Source organism: Eschrichtius robustus, chromosome 18, assembly GCF_028021215.1.
Source record: "Eschrichtius robustus isolate mEscRob2 chromosome 18, mEscRob2.pri, whole genome shotgun sequence".
Taxonomy (NCBI): domain Eukaryota; kingdom Metazoa; phylum Chordata; class Mammalia; order Artiodactyla; family Eschrichtiidae; genus Eschrichtius; species Eschrichtius robustus.
In genome coordinates this window covers 21,069,610-21,087,884 of record NC_090841.1, presented here as the reverse complement: position 1 = coordinate 21,087,884, position 18,275 = coordinate 21,069,610, and the positions used below count along the sequence as shown (strand labels likewise).

At 38.2% G+C, this 18,275-nt stretch overlaps 1 protein-coding gene across 2 annotated transcripts in view; it reads left to right on the top strand.

Moving 5' to 3' along the window:
• LRCH1 (leucine rich repeats and calponin homology domain containing 1) overlaps positions 1-18,275 on the top strand; it is a 187,499-nt gene that overhangs the window by 147,469 nt on the left and 21,755 nt on the right. For both annotated transcript variants that reach the window (XM_068526633.1, XM_068526634.1), the window contains exons 14-16: positions 4,122-4,175; positions 4,910-4,982; positions 15,300-15,409. In XM_068526633.1, coding sequence (XP_068382734.1) covers positions 4,122-4,175; positions 4,910-4,982; positions 15,300-15,409 — 237 coding nt within the window. The remainder of the gene's footprint in view (positions 1-4,121; positions 4,176-4,909; positions 4,983-15,299; positions 15,410-18,275) is intronic.

Here is an 18,275-nt window from a genome sequence, read left to right as displayed (position 1 = left end):
ATTTGTTCAAGGTCTAGTTTTCAATTTTTTTATAGTTCTGGCTTCTTTAGTTTTCCTGCTTATCTATTATACTCACCTCCCATTAAAGATGAGAGTTGGCTGTTTCCATTAAGTTCTCTAAATTTTTTATGTCAGACGGTCGGTCTTAAGTCAGGCCCTGGCAACTAAGACCCACACGGAAACCTCCTCTGTCAAAAACTGGAGGTAGGACCATCTGATGCAAGTTTTACAGCCACAGATGAACATAAACTAGGAAAGACTTGAGAGACAAGAATGAGTGATTTGGGATATGCCTAGGAGGAATAAGTGACTCTAGCAAAGAGAAACTGGTGGCGGGGGGGGGGTTTGGGGACAGAGTAAAGGTAGGTCAGGTAGCTACAGAGGGTGAAATTTGGGTGTCTGTAAAGAAGGCAGATTTGACATATTAACTAGAGATGAGCCTGGAAGGTCCCGAAGAAGCAGGCATAGAGAGAGAGGCTCGAGTCAGCGACATGGGAGTAAAACACTGTTTACATACGACCCGTTTTATCCCTTCTTACTGAATAGGCTTAGGATGGCTAATTTCAGTACAACCAATTTATGTCCCCTGAGGTGTCTGGACACGTACCATAGTAAAGCAGTTTCACACTCTTAACTAGCTAAGTCTCTGTTAAATGAGGAAAAGAACTGTAATCGAAAAACCCATGTTCCCAGAGAGTGTGGTTTCATCGTTGAGTGTAGTGACTTGGAATTATGTTAAGTTTCGGCCCTATCTCAAAGACTTGCCATAACTATGAGCTCCTGTGGGCTACCTCTCTAACTTCACCTTTATTTTCTATAAATTGGGATCCATCTTGGAACCCAGGACACCTAACGTAGCTGTTACTGTTACTCTGCTCTGTGACTGTCATCAGTGTGGTCCTTAGAATCATTGCACTCCCTCTTCCCCAGGTGTAGGCATCACTGAATGACCCAGTAGTGGGACATCAGGAAGCCGCTTATGTGAAGGCTGCCCTGGGCCCATTTCCTCAGGCTCTTCTTTAGAGACATGCTGCTTTTGATTCTGTACAGACTCACTTTTAGTTTTAGCTTTTTATTTGGAAATAATTTAAAATTTATAAAAGGTTTAAAAAATTGCAAGATTCTACAAAAGATTATAAAAAAATTATAACCTAGCACCCGGATTTACCTGTGATTAACATTTTCACACATTTGTAGTATCTCTCTCTTCCTCCACACACATAGTTCTTTTTCTGAAAATTGGAGGAAAAGTTTTATACATCATAGTCCTTTTCTCTAAACGTTTCAGTGTACCTTTCCTAAGAATAGGGCTTTTATCCTATATAACCCCATTTCAGTTATCAACTTCCTAAATTTACATTGATAAAATATTTTCATCTAATCTGCTATCCATATTCCAAACATTTAGGTTGATCTAATGATGTCTTTCATAGCACTTTTTCCCCTTCAGTGTAGGATCCAGTCTAGAGGCAATAATTGTCAGGTAACTATAGTTTGCTTTATTCTGGAACATTTCCATAACCTTTCTTTGATTTTTTTTATGACCGTAAAATTTTGAAGAATATACTGCTCCTCTTTTTGTAAAATGAACTGCCCCTTATTTTGTGGGACAGAAATCCCTCATATTTCTTCATGATTAGATTGAGTCCCTGCATTCTTGTTTGGGATACTGCACAGGTGATGTGGTGTCCTTCTCAGGGTACCACATTTGGAGGCACATTGTGTACATCTGTGCTTCATTGGTGACGTTAATTTGGTTACCCAATCGAGGTAGAATCTGATTTCTCCACCGTCTAAGTATTCTATTTTCCCCTTGCAACTAACAAGCAGTCAGCGAAGAGGTACTTTGAGACCATGTTAGAATCCTGCTGCAGACCCACTTTTGATTCCAGTAAAATAGATGCCCTCCTGTGTGCATGATTTCAGGAGTATCAGGCAGACACCAAGCCTCTAGGAAAAAAGATCTCCATTCCATGTCTGATTTACAATGTTAATATTTTTTTTTTCCCTTTTTGGTTGAATGAGGAGTCACGTTCAGTGTAAGGAATTCTTACACATTGTCTTCCTTCTTTGGGCAATTCTCTGTCCATGACATATGTCTACATGATTTTAAAAAGGGAGGGGAATTGCTGGCTCTGGTGGAAAAAAAGTCACAAGGAGGAGGCAAAGAAAGTGTTAGATTAGCAAGGCCAGTGCTGATGATTATGTGGAACTTAAGTGGGACCCTCCTTTATGGTTTGGTTATTTTTATATTCTCTCTTCCATCTCATTCAGGAAGAAAGCAGTATCTATAGCATAGTCTTGAATCAGCTAGCCACTATTTGTTGAGTCCTTGTGCTGGATTCAGCCTTGTTTGGGGTGTCGAAGACTGGGATAGGAAGAAGATGAAGTTGCCCTCACTTTCAAGGCATTTTAAAAATTGTGGAGGAAAGAAGCCTTAGATATTGAGAAAACTTAGAGAAGAATATGAGATAGTCCATAATCCTGAGTGTTTTAGGTGCTCTGGGAGACTGGGGAAAGGATAAGAGGTTAAGGAAAGGGAAATAAACCTAGATTTGGGGGGCAGCTAGGGTTTGGATTGGTCCCAGGAGGCTGTGCCGAGCAAGGCAGCTTGGCCATGGTCGAATCAGCACAGAGCATGAACCGGAAAGAAACACTGAGGGGGATAGGCTGGTGCCCAGTTAGATAGGTGAGGCCAAGATTATGAAATGGTTTGTAATTGTCAGCACATCACATTATCTGACTTTTAACACTCTTTAGATGACTGTCCACATCAAGTTTGGGCAGCGCTGGCAACCACTCAGGAAGAATTGCAAATTATACTCTCATACGTAAATAATATCCAATAGGGAAGGCTGCCGGGGGGACAACAGGGAAAATTAGAGGAATGAGCTTCCTACAGAGAGAATCAAACCTGCAAGTTACTAGTTAGCAGTTCAGACATTTAACTGAGTAGGGAAATTAATGACTGTTTATTCTAAAAATATGTTATTCCCTTGGATTTGTCACAGTTGGGAATTTTTTTTTTTTTTTTTAAATGGGATTTATTTATTTATTTATTTATGGCTGTGTTGGGTCTTCGTTTCTGTGCGAGGGCTTTCTCCAGTTGCGGCGAGCGGGGGCCACTCTTCATCGCGGTGCACAGGCCTCTCACTATCGCGGCCTCTCCTGCTGTGGAGCACAGGCTCCAGACGCGCAGGCTCAGCAATTGTGGCTCACGGGCCCAGCTGCTCCGCGGCATGTGGGATCCTCCCAGACCAGGGCTCGAACCCGTGTCCCCTGCATTGGCAGGCAGATTCTCAACCACTGCGCCACCAGGGAAGCCCGGGAATATTTTTTAATAGCACTCCTCAACAATAGGAATAGGAACAGACATCTTAAATTTATACTAGTTTGGTGATATATATGAAGATGTTTATATTAGCTATCACCAAATTTTTTATTAGGGTGGATCAGTGCTTTTTTTTGGGGGGGGGGGTGCTGTGCCGCCCGGCTTATGAGACCTTAGCTCCACGACCAGGGATCAAACCCGGGCCTTCAACAGTGAAATCGTGGAGTCCTAACCACTGGACCGCCAGGGAATTCCCTCAGTGGGGTTCTTGATTACCTTATAAAGAAGGCAGATCTGGGTAAAATAAACTATCAAGTTTCCCCATTGGTTGACAAAGCAAACTGATGTTGAATTGACAGCGCAGGATTTTCCTAGGTCTGGGTATGTATATTTATTAAAAAGCTCCCAATGAGATTCTGTGTATTTGGGAACTACTGCCTTGGACCATTTATAAAAACCCTTATGCTCCCAGCAGGTGGGAGCCTGCAGGTTGCTTGGTAACCTAGCAAGGAAAGCTGGTGTTCACAGGTACTTTGGACTGAGCTCTTTGCTCTGGGAAATCCCTTTTCTTAGTCTGTGTGATATTTTAGTTGTATTTTTCTGTGAATATAGTTGCATGTTTTTAGAAAATGTAAGTATGGCCTACTTAACTACTAATTAATTAATTCAGCGTATTATTCATTGTGACCCTATGTGCCAGGGATATGATGGAAGTTAGAAAAACTCAGTTCTTGCCTCACTAATTTTATAGTCTGATGGAACGTACCATGCATTTTTTTTCTTCCTTAAGGTTCAAAATGATCTAACATTACAGAGTAATGGGAGCGAGTATTCTCCCAATGAGGTAAGTTTCCTGAAGATTACTGAAAGCTGAAGGTATTTTGTGAAGCCTGAATTGGAATATCTTGTACAGAAATCTATAATCTGAGACCATGATGATTCATGAGTTAATTGTATTGCAGAATCTCTGAGGGAATCTCTTATTAGCTCTCATAGCCTGATCCGGCCCTATCCGTAATTAAAGACTCATTTTATAAGACATATTTTGAAGACCAAATGTGGGAACATTTTTCTAGAAAACGAAGTGAAAATAGCTCATGTAGGCAACATTTAGAATGTCTCGTTATCCATGAATGATTCAGTGTGTGGTTTCTCTATAGCTGAGACATCTGTTCAGTGTTACCTGTTTTCTCATCTCATTGTGTTAGAAATTCTTTATCAGATGTGCCCTCTGTGAGGTGGATGTGAGTGCGTGCTCGTGTGTGTGCGTGCCTGCACGTGAATGCAGGCATCCATTCGGGAGCAGAAAGGGATTGCCAGTATCACACAACTAGGAACTGGTTTTATAATGAGCCCATAAACGATTGAACGGATCTCCCCCAAAACAACATTCTGTCGAATCTACCACTTAAAGCATTAGCAATGTGAAGATGCGTCAATTATCATTTTTTAGTCAGGACTTCCTCACAGCAGCAAATGCACGGAGGTCGTGGTTTTATTATAATCCTTGATCATAGAGAAGCATGCCTAGTTCTGTTCCAGTTCTTTAAAAAATGTCCTTTCCTTCTAACACCACAGATGAGAGAGAACTCCCCTGCCATCTCTCCTACCAACGCCAGCACAGCTCTGTTTGGCCTGAAGCCTCGATCAGGTAAATTGAAACCTTAGTGTTCTTGCACGTGTGAACAGCTCAGGAGTTTCTCTTTAGCCTTTTAAATGCATACATTACAGTGCGAGCAGCCTTGTCAACTCCGATGAGTTTGAGTCGTGGCATCAGAACCCCACTACAGTGTGGGGAGGCCATATTTTCGAGCCTTGTGGTCGTGGATCACCTATTAACGCCATGTTATCAGTAATAGATTATCTTACCTTCTTTTGAATCAGAGCAAAGAGAAAAAGATGTTGGGACATGTAAGTGGGAAAGAAATATTCTGTTGATAAAATAGCCACCCCTTTGCCCTGGTGGTTCCTGGTACCTTGCTGAATTAAGGCTGGTGACTCTTTTCTGAGACACCCCTCATTTGCTCTCTGGGCCTTGGTAAGGTCTGTGTATTTACTCATGTGACAGGGTGGTCATTCCAAGACTCACATGAGTGGTCAGGAGACATTTTTAAGAGCATTTCTGCTTATATTACCTACTTTATTTTAACTTAGTACATTCACAAATGTAAATGATAGCAATGTGCAAAACAACTACTGATTTTAAAACGAAGGACTATGTATAGAAAAATTTGGTTCTTCTGATTTCTCCACATACTTAAAGTTCTAGCTCTATCTACCTTCTTTTAGGTGCTTCTTTGTTTTAATATTTTTGATTCTTAAGTCTTTTGCATACACTCACTGCTAATGCTTTTCAGTAAGTGCTAAGAAAGGACTCAGACGCTTTAAGCAAAAGGTAGTAAAGAACTCAGATGTTCTTGGGTTTTTTAATAAAGCATTTGGCAACAGTTGAAGTTATACATGTGTATATTTTGAAAAAGGGTACCCATAGAAAAAAAAAAACGGAGATGGTTCTTTTATAAAGGAATGTATTTTCGTTTTTGGAGAAAGTTGATTGATGGGTAACGTGGCCAGGTGTAATGGCTTCCTGACATTTTGAATGGGCTGTAAGACAAAGCCATTTGAGAAGATGCTTGGGTGTGGCAAGGGTTAAGAGGTGTTTTATGGAGAACCAAATTGTGCATGAAATAGGCCTCAGATGGCTGGCCTCACCATTCATGGAGCTGAGCGTATGCAGCCAGATCTGGGTTGGGCTTCCATTTCCAAGGTCTCAGATCATGCTGGGAGGAAAGGAGGCTTCCATGCCTTGAGTGATGATCTGCCAGGAATGTTCTCTATACCCCGAGGACTTCATATTGGGCTACAGACTTTCTCCTATCCCTTACAGGCACTTTTACACAATTTAAAAATATCTTATAATTGAGCAAATCAAAAGTTGAATGAATCTCCAGAGATTAATATTCTTTTGAATGTGCATCTTTGCAATTTAGTTGCAAAATTGTCTCCGTGACTTTTTCAATTCTTTTTATGGGGTCCAAGCTCAACTTATCAACCTCATACCCACACTGTTGAACCATTCCAGACTCTTTGTGGTGGTGAAAAATAAATGAAGTATTTATTTTGAATAGCAGGAAACAAAGATAATTTCCTTTCCTAGCTTCCAACCTTTCTATAATGCTGACTAACCAGTGTGGAAATTGTGCCAGTTGTTGAAAGCTTTGTGGAGTTTGGTTGTCGTAAGTAATGCTGATTTTTCTTCAGGAACATCAAGTGGCATGTTGGAACGTTATGAAACTAGCATCATGTATTGGGAATTTAAAAATTTTTATTTAGTGACTTTAAAATATTACAGTATGTATTTTTCACATTTTCTGGAAAATAATATACATACTAATCTTAATTGAAGATCACATGACTAAAAAAGAGAGAAATTATTTTTGATTGAGTAGCTTTGGAACTTTAGAAAGTGATTTAATTTTTATTTTAAAGTTAAGTATATGAATTCATGTGATTTCTGTGTTAAAAAAAATAAAAACAGATTGCTCAAATTAGCAAGTGGGAATAGAAACTTAGATTCTTAAAGTAGGCTAATAGTTTTCTTCAAAAGAAATTTTTTTTTCTGTGTTTTCCTCCCAAGAAAGACAACTGTATATATCCAAACATGCATTACTAGAATCATGTCCCTGTATTTTACTGGCCCTGCCTTATGATTGAATCAAAATTGTATAGATATTTCCTAAACATCAAAAATTACTATATGGATAGTTAGTACAAAAAAAAAAAGAGATGTTATTTCATAAATGACCAATTTAGAAGTGCTTTGAATTGATTGACATCTATTGGTTAATTAGGTTTGTTGTTAAAGAGACTCTACTAGTGTCCGAAATAGGTTCTATACTGAGCAATATCTAAGACAGTATTGAATGGTATACCTGTGTGTCAAGGGTTGAGCAGAGTTGGCTAGATTCAGTTATCAATAAAAGCATGCCAGCAGACTTACAGATGTCTTTAAAGAGAAATTTTATATTACCTTGGGAAAAAAAATCCACCAGTGGTAAACACTGATTCTATAATAGATTTATTTCTAAATAATAGACATATTTATACATATTAAGCTTTTTCTATGTAAACAAATTTTTTGTGTGAATCATATTTGCTAAGATTGTTAGTTATTTAGGTCTTTGGAAAAGGTATCTGGTAGGTCTTTTGTTTTTTATCTGCATAATCTATGGGTACTCCTTCTTTCCGCTGACATGATTCATTAGTACTCTAAGTCTGTGGGCTTGCGAACTGTTAACGATTAACGGTATTAACTGCATGCCAAGTATATGATTGATAAGTACTAACACTCAGTTTTTTATCATTCTTTTTATTCCATGCGCCATCTTTCATTCTCCTGTATTGTACATTTGAAATTAAATTCCATAATATGAAATTCGCTTCATTTCCATACAATCCTTATGCCATTTGTGAAATGCTGCTGCCCCTTTGGTTTTTCCTGGTCCTTGTGCAACCGTACGCGGACTGGCTCTCTCGCTCTCCTGCAGACCCAGCCCTCACTCTTCCTCCTATCTCCTTCAACAAACTTACACAGGCACAAACATGGGACAACTCTAGCTACAGTGTTCCATCTGAAGGAGACAGTGACAATGGTAGGTGGCTTTGTACCTATTCTTCGATGTGCTGATTAATAAGCCAATGAATGAATATACTGAACATTCATTTCTGTGCAGCTGAAGGTAGAGCGTATATTCTCCTGCATGCCTGATATAAGAGATAATAGTAAACCTGGAAAGTCCAGAAAAGTGCATGTGCATTGTTCTCTGGCAGTTTGTCAAACTACATTTAATTATCTTGAATATTCCGAATTTTGGAAGGACTGTACAATAATTTCTTCTCTATCCTTTCTGCTTCGGGGTTTTTTTTTTTTTTTTTTTTGGTGTGTTTGCTTGTTTATAATAAATGGGAGTTTGTACATTTGGATAACCTCTGCCGCTCCTGCTTCTGAACTAAATGCTTTCGGAGTTTCATCTTTTATCATCTATGCTTACCATATGAAATTTTTAAAGTAATCAAGACATACTGTGGCTCATCCAAGAGGACTGCACTGAAAATAGTTAGAAGTGAGAAATTCCTAAAAATGAAGAGAAATCACTTGCTTTTTTTTTTTTTTTGCAAATTATTTGCACATTTTGACTTTTGATACCTGCAGCCCTTTTGAGTGTAATTTCATCTACATGATATTCAAGAATGGTAACTTGGCTTGAGAACCAAATGTGCAAATAAAAAATTGAGGACACCTAGCTAGGATTAATGTGGATATCGTTTGATTTCATGCTACTTAATATCTGAAGTAGCCTAAAAGATGAAAATAAAATAAATATAGTTATTTAGATATACTTACCACAGGTATCTGAATCTCCATACTGGTCTGTTACTTCAGATTTTAAACATATTACTCCAAGATACCAAAAGATAAAAGTAACGTGAAATGAAATAGAGAGTATGACTTATAGGGAAGAGAAGTGATATGTGGGGTAAAACCACAATGCAAGCACAATAAGAAGATGTATTTTCTGATAATACTTATTTTTTTAATCTAAGATCAATATGTTATATGTAATAAACAGAAACCATATATTTAAAACATTTGCTGTGATTTCTGGTCAAAATTCAACCAAAAATTGCTTTTCCAGACTTCCTTATGTAGAAGGATAATGTATATCTTGGCAGGTTAGTTACAAAAGGAATTTCATTATTTCATAGATTTCTAAAATTTTTAACTGAAAACAAGTGTGATTAAACAACAACAACAGGGAGACCAAAGTCCCTTCTTATATCATCCCATTTTAAATTCTGGAAGTTGAGGAAGGCTAAATGGAAACTTTCTTGATAAACCTGTTCCTTTACTTAAAAATAAAAAGGGGAGAGAGGCATTTTTGTTTTTCAGAAAGCATGGCTATTTATAGATCTGATGTTGTTTAAAGGAAATGAGCCTAGAATGAAAGATTTATGTGTGATTTGGTATTTCCTTAGGAGTGATATCTGAAACCAAAGGCTTTTTTTTTTAAGCTGGGTAAGATCTAGACATCTTACGTAGCAGTAAGATTTCTATCTTTATAGATGAACCAAATAAAACGAGAAATGTGGGTCACGCTGTTAGGTAGAGGGAGGGGTGGGGTCACACCCAGGGCTCCTAACTCTCTGATCATCTCCTCTCCACCATATCTACCTTCATCTATAGCTGTTTATTGAGGGTTCTTTGTGCAAGCTACTATGCCAGACGGCCTTCTTTTTATTGAAAGTCCTAAGATTTCCATAGAAAAATAATCATTGTGAAAATCTTTCTGAAAATAAAATAACCTGGCAGTACTTCTCTGGTAGTTTTTGTTTGAGTGAAAATTCCAGGGATTCATGTGTAGCTATTATGCTGTACCACACACACACACAAATAATAACAGGATTGTTTTCAGTATTCATCTACCTAGGTTAATCATGTCAGATATTGGATAGTTGTTATTTTCCCCTATTTGTAATTTGTCTACAATATGCCCTGGGCAAGAGATGATTTTCTATTAATTATCTATTAATTTTCTGGCAACAGAAATCTTTGCAAATATTTGTGTAGGTTCCCAGATCTGACCTTTCAAAGAGAATCTTCATTCTCTTTTGCTAAATATTGCCTTCTGATTTGAATACATTTTCCAATACATTTTTTAAATTAATGAAGAAGCACTATATGTATCCCCAAGTATATGCGCTAAGGTTGGAAGAGGAATACAGCCTACTTTTATGTTGTTCTTACTGGTTCCTCTGAAATAGTAGATCCTATTCAGTGGCCTCTCATGGCATTTCAAAGCTGATTACTCCAGCAGTTTTGTTTCCTCATATTTTCTCCATTATCCAATATCTGCAGCTATCTCACCCTGTGTAAATAAATGGCATCATATTACCAACTCAACCCAGCATAATGTAGCTTGCCTTTCATTTATATTTTTATTAATTATTTTTGGTAAAGTTGGCATTTTTATACCTTGTTCACTGTCTTGCTTTATGTTAAAATTACCCTTTTATTTAAATTTCAATATTTAAGTAAAATTTAAATTTTATTTAAAGAAATACATTTAAAATAATAAACATAGCTTCCTAATATTTTGTTTCAAATATATCTCACTTCAAATTCCCTATTTTCCCTAAAACTCATTCTTCAAAGAAATAAAAAAAGGCAAACTGGCTAGAAGGTCCTTGGGATTTTGAATTCCCACAGTCCCCAAAGTTCTGCCTCCTAAAATGGATGGGGAAGGATGTGGATATGTGTCTGTATGTCTTTCCACCCCTGGAGCTGGATGGGGCTGAGCTTCACTTCAAGTTGTTCTTAACTTGAAAACTTCTCTTCTGCTCCTTTTCTTGTGCCCTCTTACTACTCTGCATCTTTCTTTCCTTTCCCCCTTCATTTTGAAATTAAAATCGTTCCTGTCTTCCTTTGAATTATTTTCCCTTTTTCATTTGCAGTGAATTGGTGGGTGCTAATTTATACTTAAAATTGATCTTTAAACTCTCACTGGAAAGTGAATGAATGGACATATCTATCTTGGGCCCGTTTACAGACATTTTCTGGAATTGTTTTACCATAATCTTGCACTTCTAGGTATTATTTTCCCCATTACAAAAATGATGAAACTGAAGCTGTGAGATGAGAGGTGTTTCAGTGGTTCTCAACCTGTCTTCATATTAGAATCACCTGGGCATTTTATAAACAATAGCTGCCTATGCCCCACACTGCCTGTGCTGATTTATTTGGAGTAGCATGGAGTCTTCGCACTGATTATTATTCTTATTGTTTTACTGATTTTATGTTATGTTTAAGTAGGTGAAAACCACTGGGTTGAATAAACTGCCCAAGACCATAGAAAGCAAATTTGAGCGTTTTGAGGGCAGAGGATTTACATAATTCATTTTTGGGCACCAGAGGGAATAAATGAATGCACTAATCAGATTTCTGATTCACATTAACCTGGATCTACAGCTCATGATACTTTTTCAAAGCCACCATATTGCTTCCCTTGAATTTGTATGTCTTCAACATCACACGCAGTCCAGGTTTTTAATTTCCAAGGAGAAGTTGAGAGCCAAATTCCAAAACCTCATGAGTCCACAGAGAAGAAATCTAGAGTTAAATTTAGGTAACAAAGGTTAATAATATAGACTGATAATTTCTATGCAAAGTTCCTTTCACTTAATAATTAAATAAGTAGCATTTCAGGCAATTTTTAGAGGAGGGAGCTTTCTTTGCTTAACTGAAAGATACTTTTACAACATTTAGAAAAAGTTTCTTGTGCACATCCTTAAATATTTACTGAGTGCCTCCTGTGTGTTAGGCATGATGCTCGTTACTGTGGATACAGATCTGAAAAAGACAGACTAGATCTCTGCCTTCGTGGAACTTTTATTTCAGAGTCTAATGCATTCAGACCTGGAGACTAAGTTTTAGGAGATTTTTCATGTTAAAAAAAATTGAGATGGCTGATTATCAGGGTAGGGTAATCTCTGACAAGGTGTTCTCCATATAAAGTGATCTTTGAATGAGGGAGTTTTTGAAACACTTGTTTGTTTATTCATCTAACAAACTGCTTTGTGGGGCAGGGGTAGAGGTTTAAATTGGAAACAAACATAAACTCTTACAGAGTCCTAATGGAGAAAAGCAGATCTCTCCTGTAAGACAGAAAGTGAAGAGTGTCATGAGAGACACAGATAAAGCATGTTGTACATTCACAGCTGACAGACCACTCCCAGGTCAGGGATGAAGATGAGGAGGAGGTAGAGATAACGGAAAAATCGGTGGACTTGGATGTGTACCTGCACGGATTCATTTGATATTCTGCATAAGCATATTCACCATTCCCTGCAGAGTCTTTGCTTAGAAATTTGTCTCTTCAGCTAAAGAAATTGCAAATATGAACAAATCGTCCTTTTCATTCTTTGAATGTTATCAATATTTGATATAATTAAACAGCTAAGCAGGACTCATTTTTTCCTGCATCTTAAATCACCTATTTCCTTGTCTCTTCCTACCCCTTGTGCATGCATATGTGTGTGTACACATACACACACTGACACACACCCTCACTCTGCTCCCTTGCCCCTCTTTTTTTCTTATTTACACAATCAGTGTGACATTTGATGTGAAAGACAGTTACTAACAGGGCGGCTCTTAATATTGTCTTGCAGCCACAAGCTAAACTTTTATTCCCCTGAATTAAGTAAGGAAGTTCTTGAAATGCAGTGATATGAAATTAAGGAAGACCAGAATAATTCCTCCATAGATCAATTTCCTGAAGTTTTGACCAGGCTGGTCACTGCATTTATTATTTAAATATGACTTGAAAGAAAAAAAAAAACAACTGTGGATAAAATAATCAGAGCTACCATAATGGTCCTATTAAAATTATTCTGTCATAACAAACTTATGTGCTCTGTAGATTTATTATTAGTTTAAATAGTTCATTTTAAATTCTAATATATTCTACAATAATTACTCTATTTAGAAAACTAGTAGTATTATAGTCAGGTTTCCAGTAATTTTATGTACATTTGAAGTATTCATTTTAAAAATAATGGTTCACGTATGTTTTAACACTTTTTGACTGCATACATTCATAAAGCAAATACCCAAGCATGCATTTTGTATTTTTTGAGACGTATGGGAATTTAAGGTGAAAAGCAATGCCAGGAAATTAAAACCCAGATACCACTGAATTATCTTGGTGTCATACACAGGGCTCTCTAACAGGGTATAGATACTTGAAGAGTGTGCTGTTAGCCAAAAGCTCACGGTTAATTTAACTTCCTGATAGCTTCGTATTCAGAATGAAATCTGCCAGTAAAAACATACTGAAAATATTAAACATGTAGTATTAGATAAGATTTCCCCCAGAAAAAAAGGCAAAGGAAAATAAAACCTCCAAAGAAAACATTAGATTTGTTTAAACGGTTCTGGGGCTCCCCTTGCTGGCCAGTGTGTGTATTACTCAGCTAAGTCCACATTCCTTGACTTTTTTGGTAAATTTGGTTGACTTTTTCTTTGGGGGTGTGGATTATTTCTAGACTTTACATTTTAATATATATCTCTTCTGGTCACTATGTTTAAATGGATAGATTTTTTGGTTGGTCTCAGTATGGTGCAAAGGCAAATTTAATGCATTTCCAGTTTCTTCCGTGCTTCTTCTTTTGTCAAATTCTTCCTCATTTCCCTTTGCTCTGTGAACTTCTCATCTCTCCCTGCTGGTTGGTCTACCCTACTTCCTTTGCCTGCCTTGCCTTTATTTTTGAAACAATTGGTCTCGCTTCCTGTGGGGTTTGGTTTTTGTAGGTCTCGGTGACAAGACTTTGGCTCTTTCTGCTTGTGACTTCCTTAGGTGGCTTGAGGCAGAAGCCCAGGCCCCAGGCTGACTTCTCTCTGAGGTTCCAGAAGGTGTTAACATATACAATAGATCATTCCCTCGCTCCATTAACTTCTGTAAGTCACGGATTTCTTAAGATGTGTCAACTTTTTGGTCCTCTATAGAGGACAAGAGTGCTGATTCAGATATCAGAGAACTGATTTAGAAAGAAAATACTGAGATGTGAGAAGTATAGTGCAAGACACTTATTAAAGTGTTTTGGTTCAAAGATACAAATTGAGGTTAAAACGATGTAGTTGGGTGAATATGGGATAATTGATTATATGGTGGACTCCAGTTGTTTTCATTCAAAGTATATTTGTAAACCATATTTAATTAAAAAACAAATAAATTGAAATGCTTTTAAAGTGGTTCATAGCAAATGTTTGGCAGAATAGAATAAATGTTACATAATCTTCTTATTCTACATTATTGAAGATACGGTGATTGAAACTCCTAGAATTGCAGTATGTCAGTGCAGCCTTCTACGTGGTATTGATTTTTAAAATTGAAGTTCTCTGCCCCAAATTGTCTGAAGCGCCCCCCTCATTTGTTGCCCCCCGCCCCCAATCTGAAAATCTATGGGACACGGGGAGCCAACTACAGCTCTTAACCGTTCTTTGCCCCCTCTGGTGTGCATGGAAAGTTGACAGTCTTCATAAGATAAGAATCTCAAGGAAGAAAAAGATTCAAGTTTAAATTCGCCCTGGGCTTTGTATCCTAATAAAAATTGCCATAATCACTCTGCCCGTACATAGCATATTTTGTACCTTCTCTGTTAGTCTTTAAAAGATGTCATCCTTCAAAGATTGAGAGCATTCATTTTCTCTGCAGCCCAAGCCTTAACTCCTTCCAGAGTTGCCACTGTGAGTCGCTGTTTCTGGAGGTTGTAATTTTAAGGACATGCAGCCAGAGATGATCTCTTAAAACTGTCTCCCATCTTGCCAGCTTTTCTAAAAGGAGTCTGTGGTCATCTCTGAAGAGCTGACTTTTGGGGATTTGCTGTCAGTGACATGATAGAAGGCAGAATTTTTCCCTCCACACTCAGATACCTATCTGAGCGGATAGTGTGTATTATCACTTAGTTCCTAACCCAGGCTGGTGAAAAACCTCAGCCAACAGAATCCTTAACCTGTGCTTGTTTGTAACCTGTAAAGCAATTCTGTCTTATTAGTTGAAACAGAGTATCCAAATTTAATGAAAGGATTGTGAAACCTGGAGTGTAGATGAAAGCTTGGAATAAAAGCAGTGGAAAAATGAGAGAGAAGGGGTCTGGAATGGTGCCAAGGATGACCAAGCCCTTTCCTGGATTCAGCTGATGGTTCGTCCACACAACCCTGAATAATTGAATACATAACCTTCTCTAGAATATTCGAATCAAGCTTTTCATGTGAAGTCAGAATTTATTGTTTTGTGAGTGGCGAATGAATTATTTGGGATAAATAAACTATTTGATTTAAATATGAGCAGCCCTATAGGGCAACCTGTACTAGGTGCTCCATAAAGGCTTTTTTCCCTTTCTGTTACAGTGTTTCTTAGACCACAGAGAAATTTGGAATCTATAGACCCACAGTTTACAATTCGGCGGAAAATGGAACAGTTGAGAGAAGAAAAAGAACTGGTGGAACAGCTCAGAGAGGTACCGGGAGACATTGTATAACTGAATAATTATTTCCAGAATTGAAGCAGCATTCTGTATTTTTAAAAAGTAGACACTGGGGACTTCCCTGGTGGTCCAGTGGTTAAGACTTCACCTTCCAATACAAGGGGTGTGGGTTCGATCCCTGGTGGGGAACTAAGATCCCACATGCCTCGTGGCCAAAAAACCAAAACATAAAACAGAAGGAATATTGTAACAAATTTAATAAAGACTTTAAAAATGGTCCACATCAAAAAAATCTTTAAAAAAAAAAAAGTAGACTTTGAAGCACTGCAGACTGAACATCTAGTTTCAAATCTAGCCAGCTCACTGTTTGATATTGGACAAGTCACTTAACATCCCTGAGTTTGAGTCTTTTCATGTATTAAAAACAATAGTTCCCATCTACCTTCATGGGATTTTATGAGAAATATATGAGATAATGTAAGTAGAAATACTTAATACCTATGTATAAAAGCTAGTATTATTTCAGTTCTGGTGTGCTTTAAAAAATGCACTGTTATTAATTTACTTACTGATATCCCATGAATTTAAAGATATTTATAGTTATCCTTACTATGTACCCCAAACCGGCCAGAATTTTCGAGTGTCATAATAAGCAAACCGTTTGAGTTCCTACCAAGAGTGAAGTCTTGTGCTGGGTGCCAGGGAAGATTTCAAGGTTGGTGACGGCAGGGACCATGGCTGTCTTATTCCTTGTTGTGTTTCTATCCCCAGCACAGCTCCTAGTGGGAACTGTGTATGTATTTTTCTACCCTCATGGTCTTTGTGTCTAGTTAGGAGGATCGTACGTAAATATGTGGAAGATCAAACAACAGGACAAGGGTCAGTCACCAAAGAACACACTGGTATTAGTTATTAATGAATCATGAATTACTACATAAGTTCTTTATGTTTAAAGAGAAGTACCATAGCCATGAACTAGACGAATATAAGAAGCTTCTTGAGGGGGTGGATTTTATACTGCATCTTCTCCTTTCACTAGCAAATGATTATTGACTGCTGTCTGTGCCAGGCTGTATAGTCTAGGTGATAGACAGAGAAAAGAACAAAAAGGTCCCTGCTCGCAAGAAGCCTGTAGTCTATTGAGAAGACAGAGTAAGTAAGAAGGAAACAAATAAATAACACAATTTCAGATAGCAGTGAGTTCTACAAATGAGCAGTGAATCCTATAATTAAAATTAAAGCTGAATTAAGGTAGGTCAGAATCTTTGTTGTTGCAGGTGATACTTTATATATGGTTTAACACGTAGTCAAGGAGGAAAGAAAAAAAACCCAGAAACCTCTTACCACCACTTTTTTTTTTTTTTAAGTTTTTAATTATTTATTTATTTTTGGCTGTGTTGGGTCTTCGTTTCTGTGCGAGGGCTTTCTATAGTTGCGGCGAGCGGGGGCCACTCTTCATCACGGTGCGCAGGCCTCTAACTATCGCGGCCTCTCTTGTTGCGGAGCACAGGCTCCAGACGCGCAGGCTCAGTAGTTGTGGCTCACGGGCCTAGTTGCTCCATGGCATGTGGGATCTTCCCAGACCAGGGCTCGAACCCGTGTCCCCTGCATTGGCAGGCAGACTCTCAACCACTGCGCCACCAAGGAAGCCCTCTTACCACCACTTTAAGCCACTGTGGTTGACTCAACAGTCACATAGGGCAAGTCAGACCTCTGTCATTTGCCTAGGATATTTGGATGTGCCATAAGCTTGGGAGGTGAACTTTCAGAGATATGTAAAAATAAGATCAGAAGTTGAGCTATGCCTCTCAAAGAGTGATGTAATTTTATCTTAAAGCCTGGGTCATATTGATAGCTTATGTTTTAATTTAGTGATGTAAAATTAGAGACTGAAAGCATGCTTGGAAAAAAATGAGGTGTCTATACAAGACAGTTCTGAAAGAGAATTATGCAACACTGTTACATGCACTGATTTTCAAGTGCTTCACTTATTGCAGATCTCCCAATAAAGTCATCCTTTCTTACGCTGTTATCCATTTACAAGGAGCTTCTGCTGTAAAGCAGAAATTTGTATTTGAAGTTTTAAAAACTGATCTATCTACTTCTGCTTCTGAGGAGATGGAGTTGATGTACTTTTCCCCATTCATCCCACTAAGTACAACTAAAACCCCTGGTGATTATATATAAATAAGCATAGGAACACTCTGAAAAGTGGAGAGAATAATTCAGACTAGCTGGTCTCCTTGGGACTAGGAATGACAGTGGTGGTGAGTCCAGTGGGATTTCTTTTTTGCCTTAGCTTTCTCAGACTTGAAGGTGAAGTAGTTGGAAACCTGAAATGCTAATGGGCACAAATTAAGAAAAAAAAGTCCCAATGAAAGCTTGCTTACTTTAGTCAAAGGACCAGAAAAGGGGCAGCCTAGTGAGATAGAAAATTTTTAGACATTAAAGGCTCTACTCCAGCTAAACACTACAGAAAACCCGTGGTCCCACCCCTACCCATGCCTGCAAAAATGGCGTAGGCAGCTAGACTTTAACCTCTGCTGGGATGGTATCAGAGAAGGCCAAGTTGGGAGCCAGGAATTTCATTCCCATGAGCTAAGAATGATCCCGTCCCCTCCCGTGGTGTCAGTGGAGCCCACATGGGGAGCCTGGATTTCCACACCCACCCCAGTCACTGACAGCAAGTGGGAATCTGCATTTACACAGCAGTAACAAGGTGGTAACCTCCCTTTCCCTGCCAGAGCAGTGTCCAAAAAAGCCAGCTAAAACAGAAAGTTTAAATAGGATCCAGAGTCTCATAATACCAGAAATGTCCAGGTTTCAACCAAAAAAATCACTCATTCTACCAAGAACCAGAATGAATGTGAAAAGATAATCAACAGATGACAACACTATT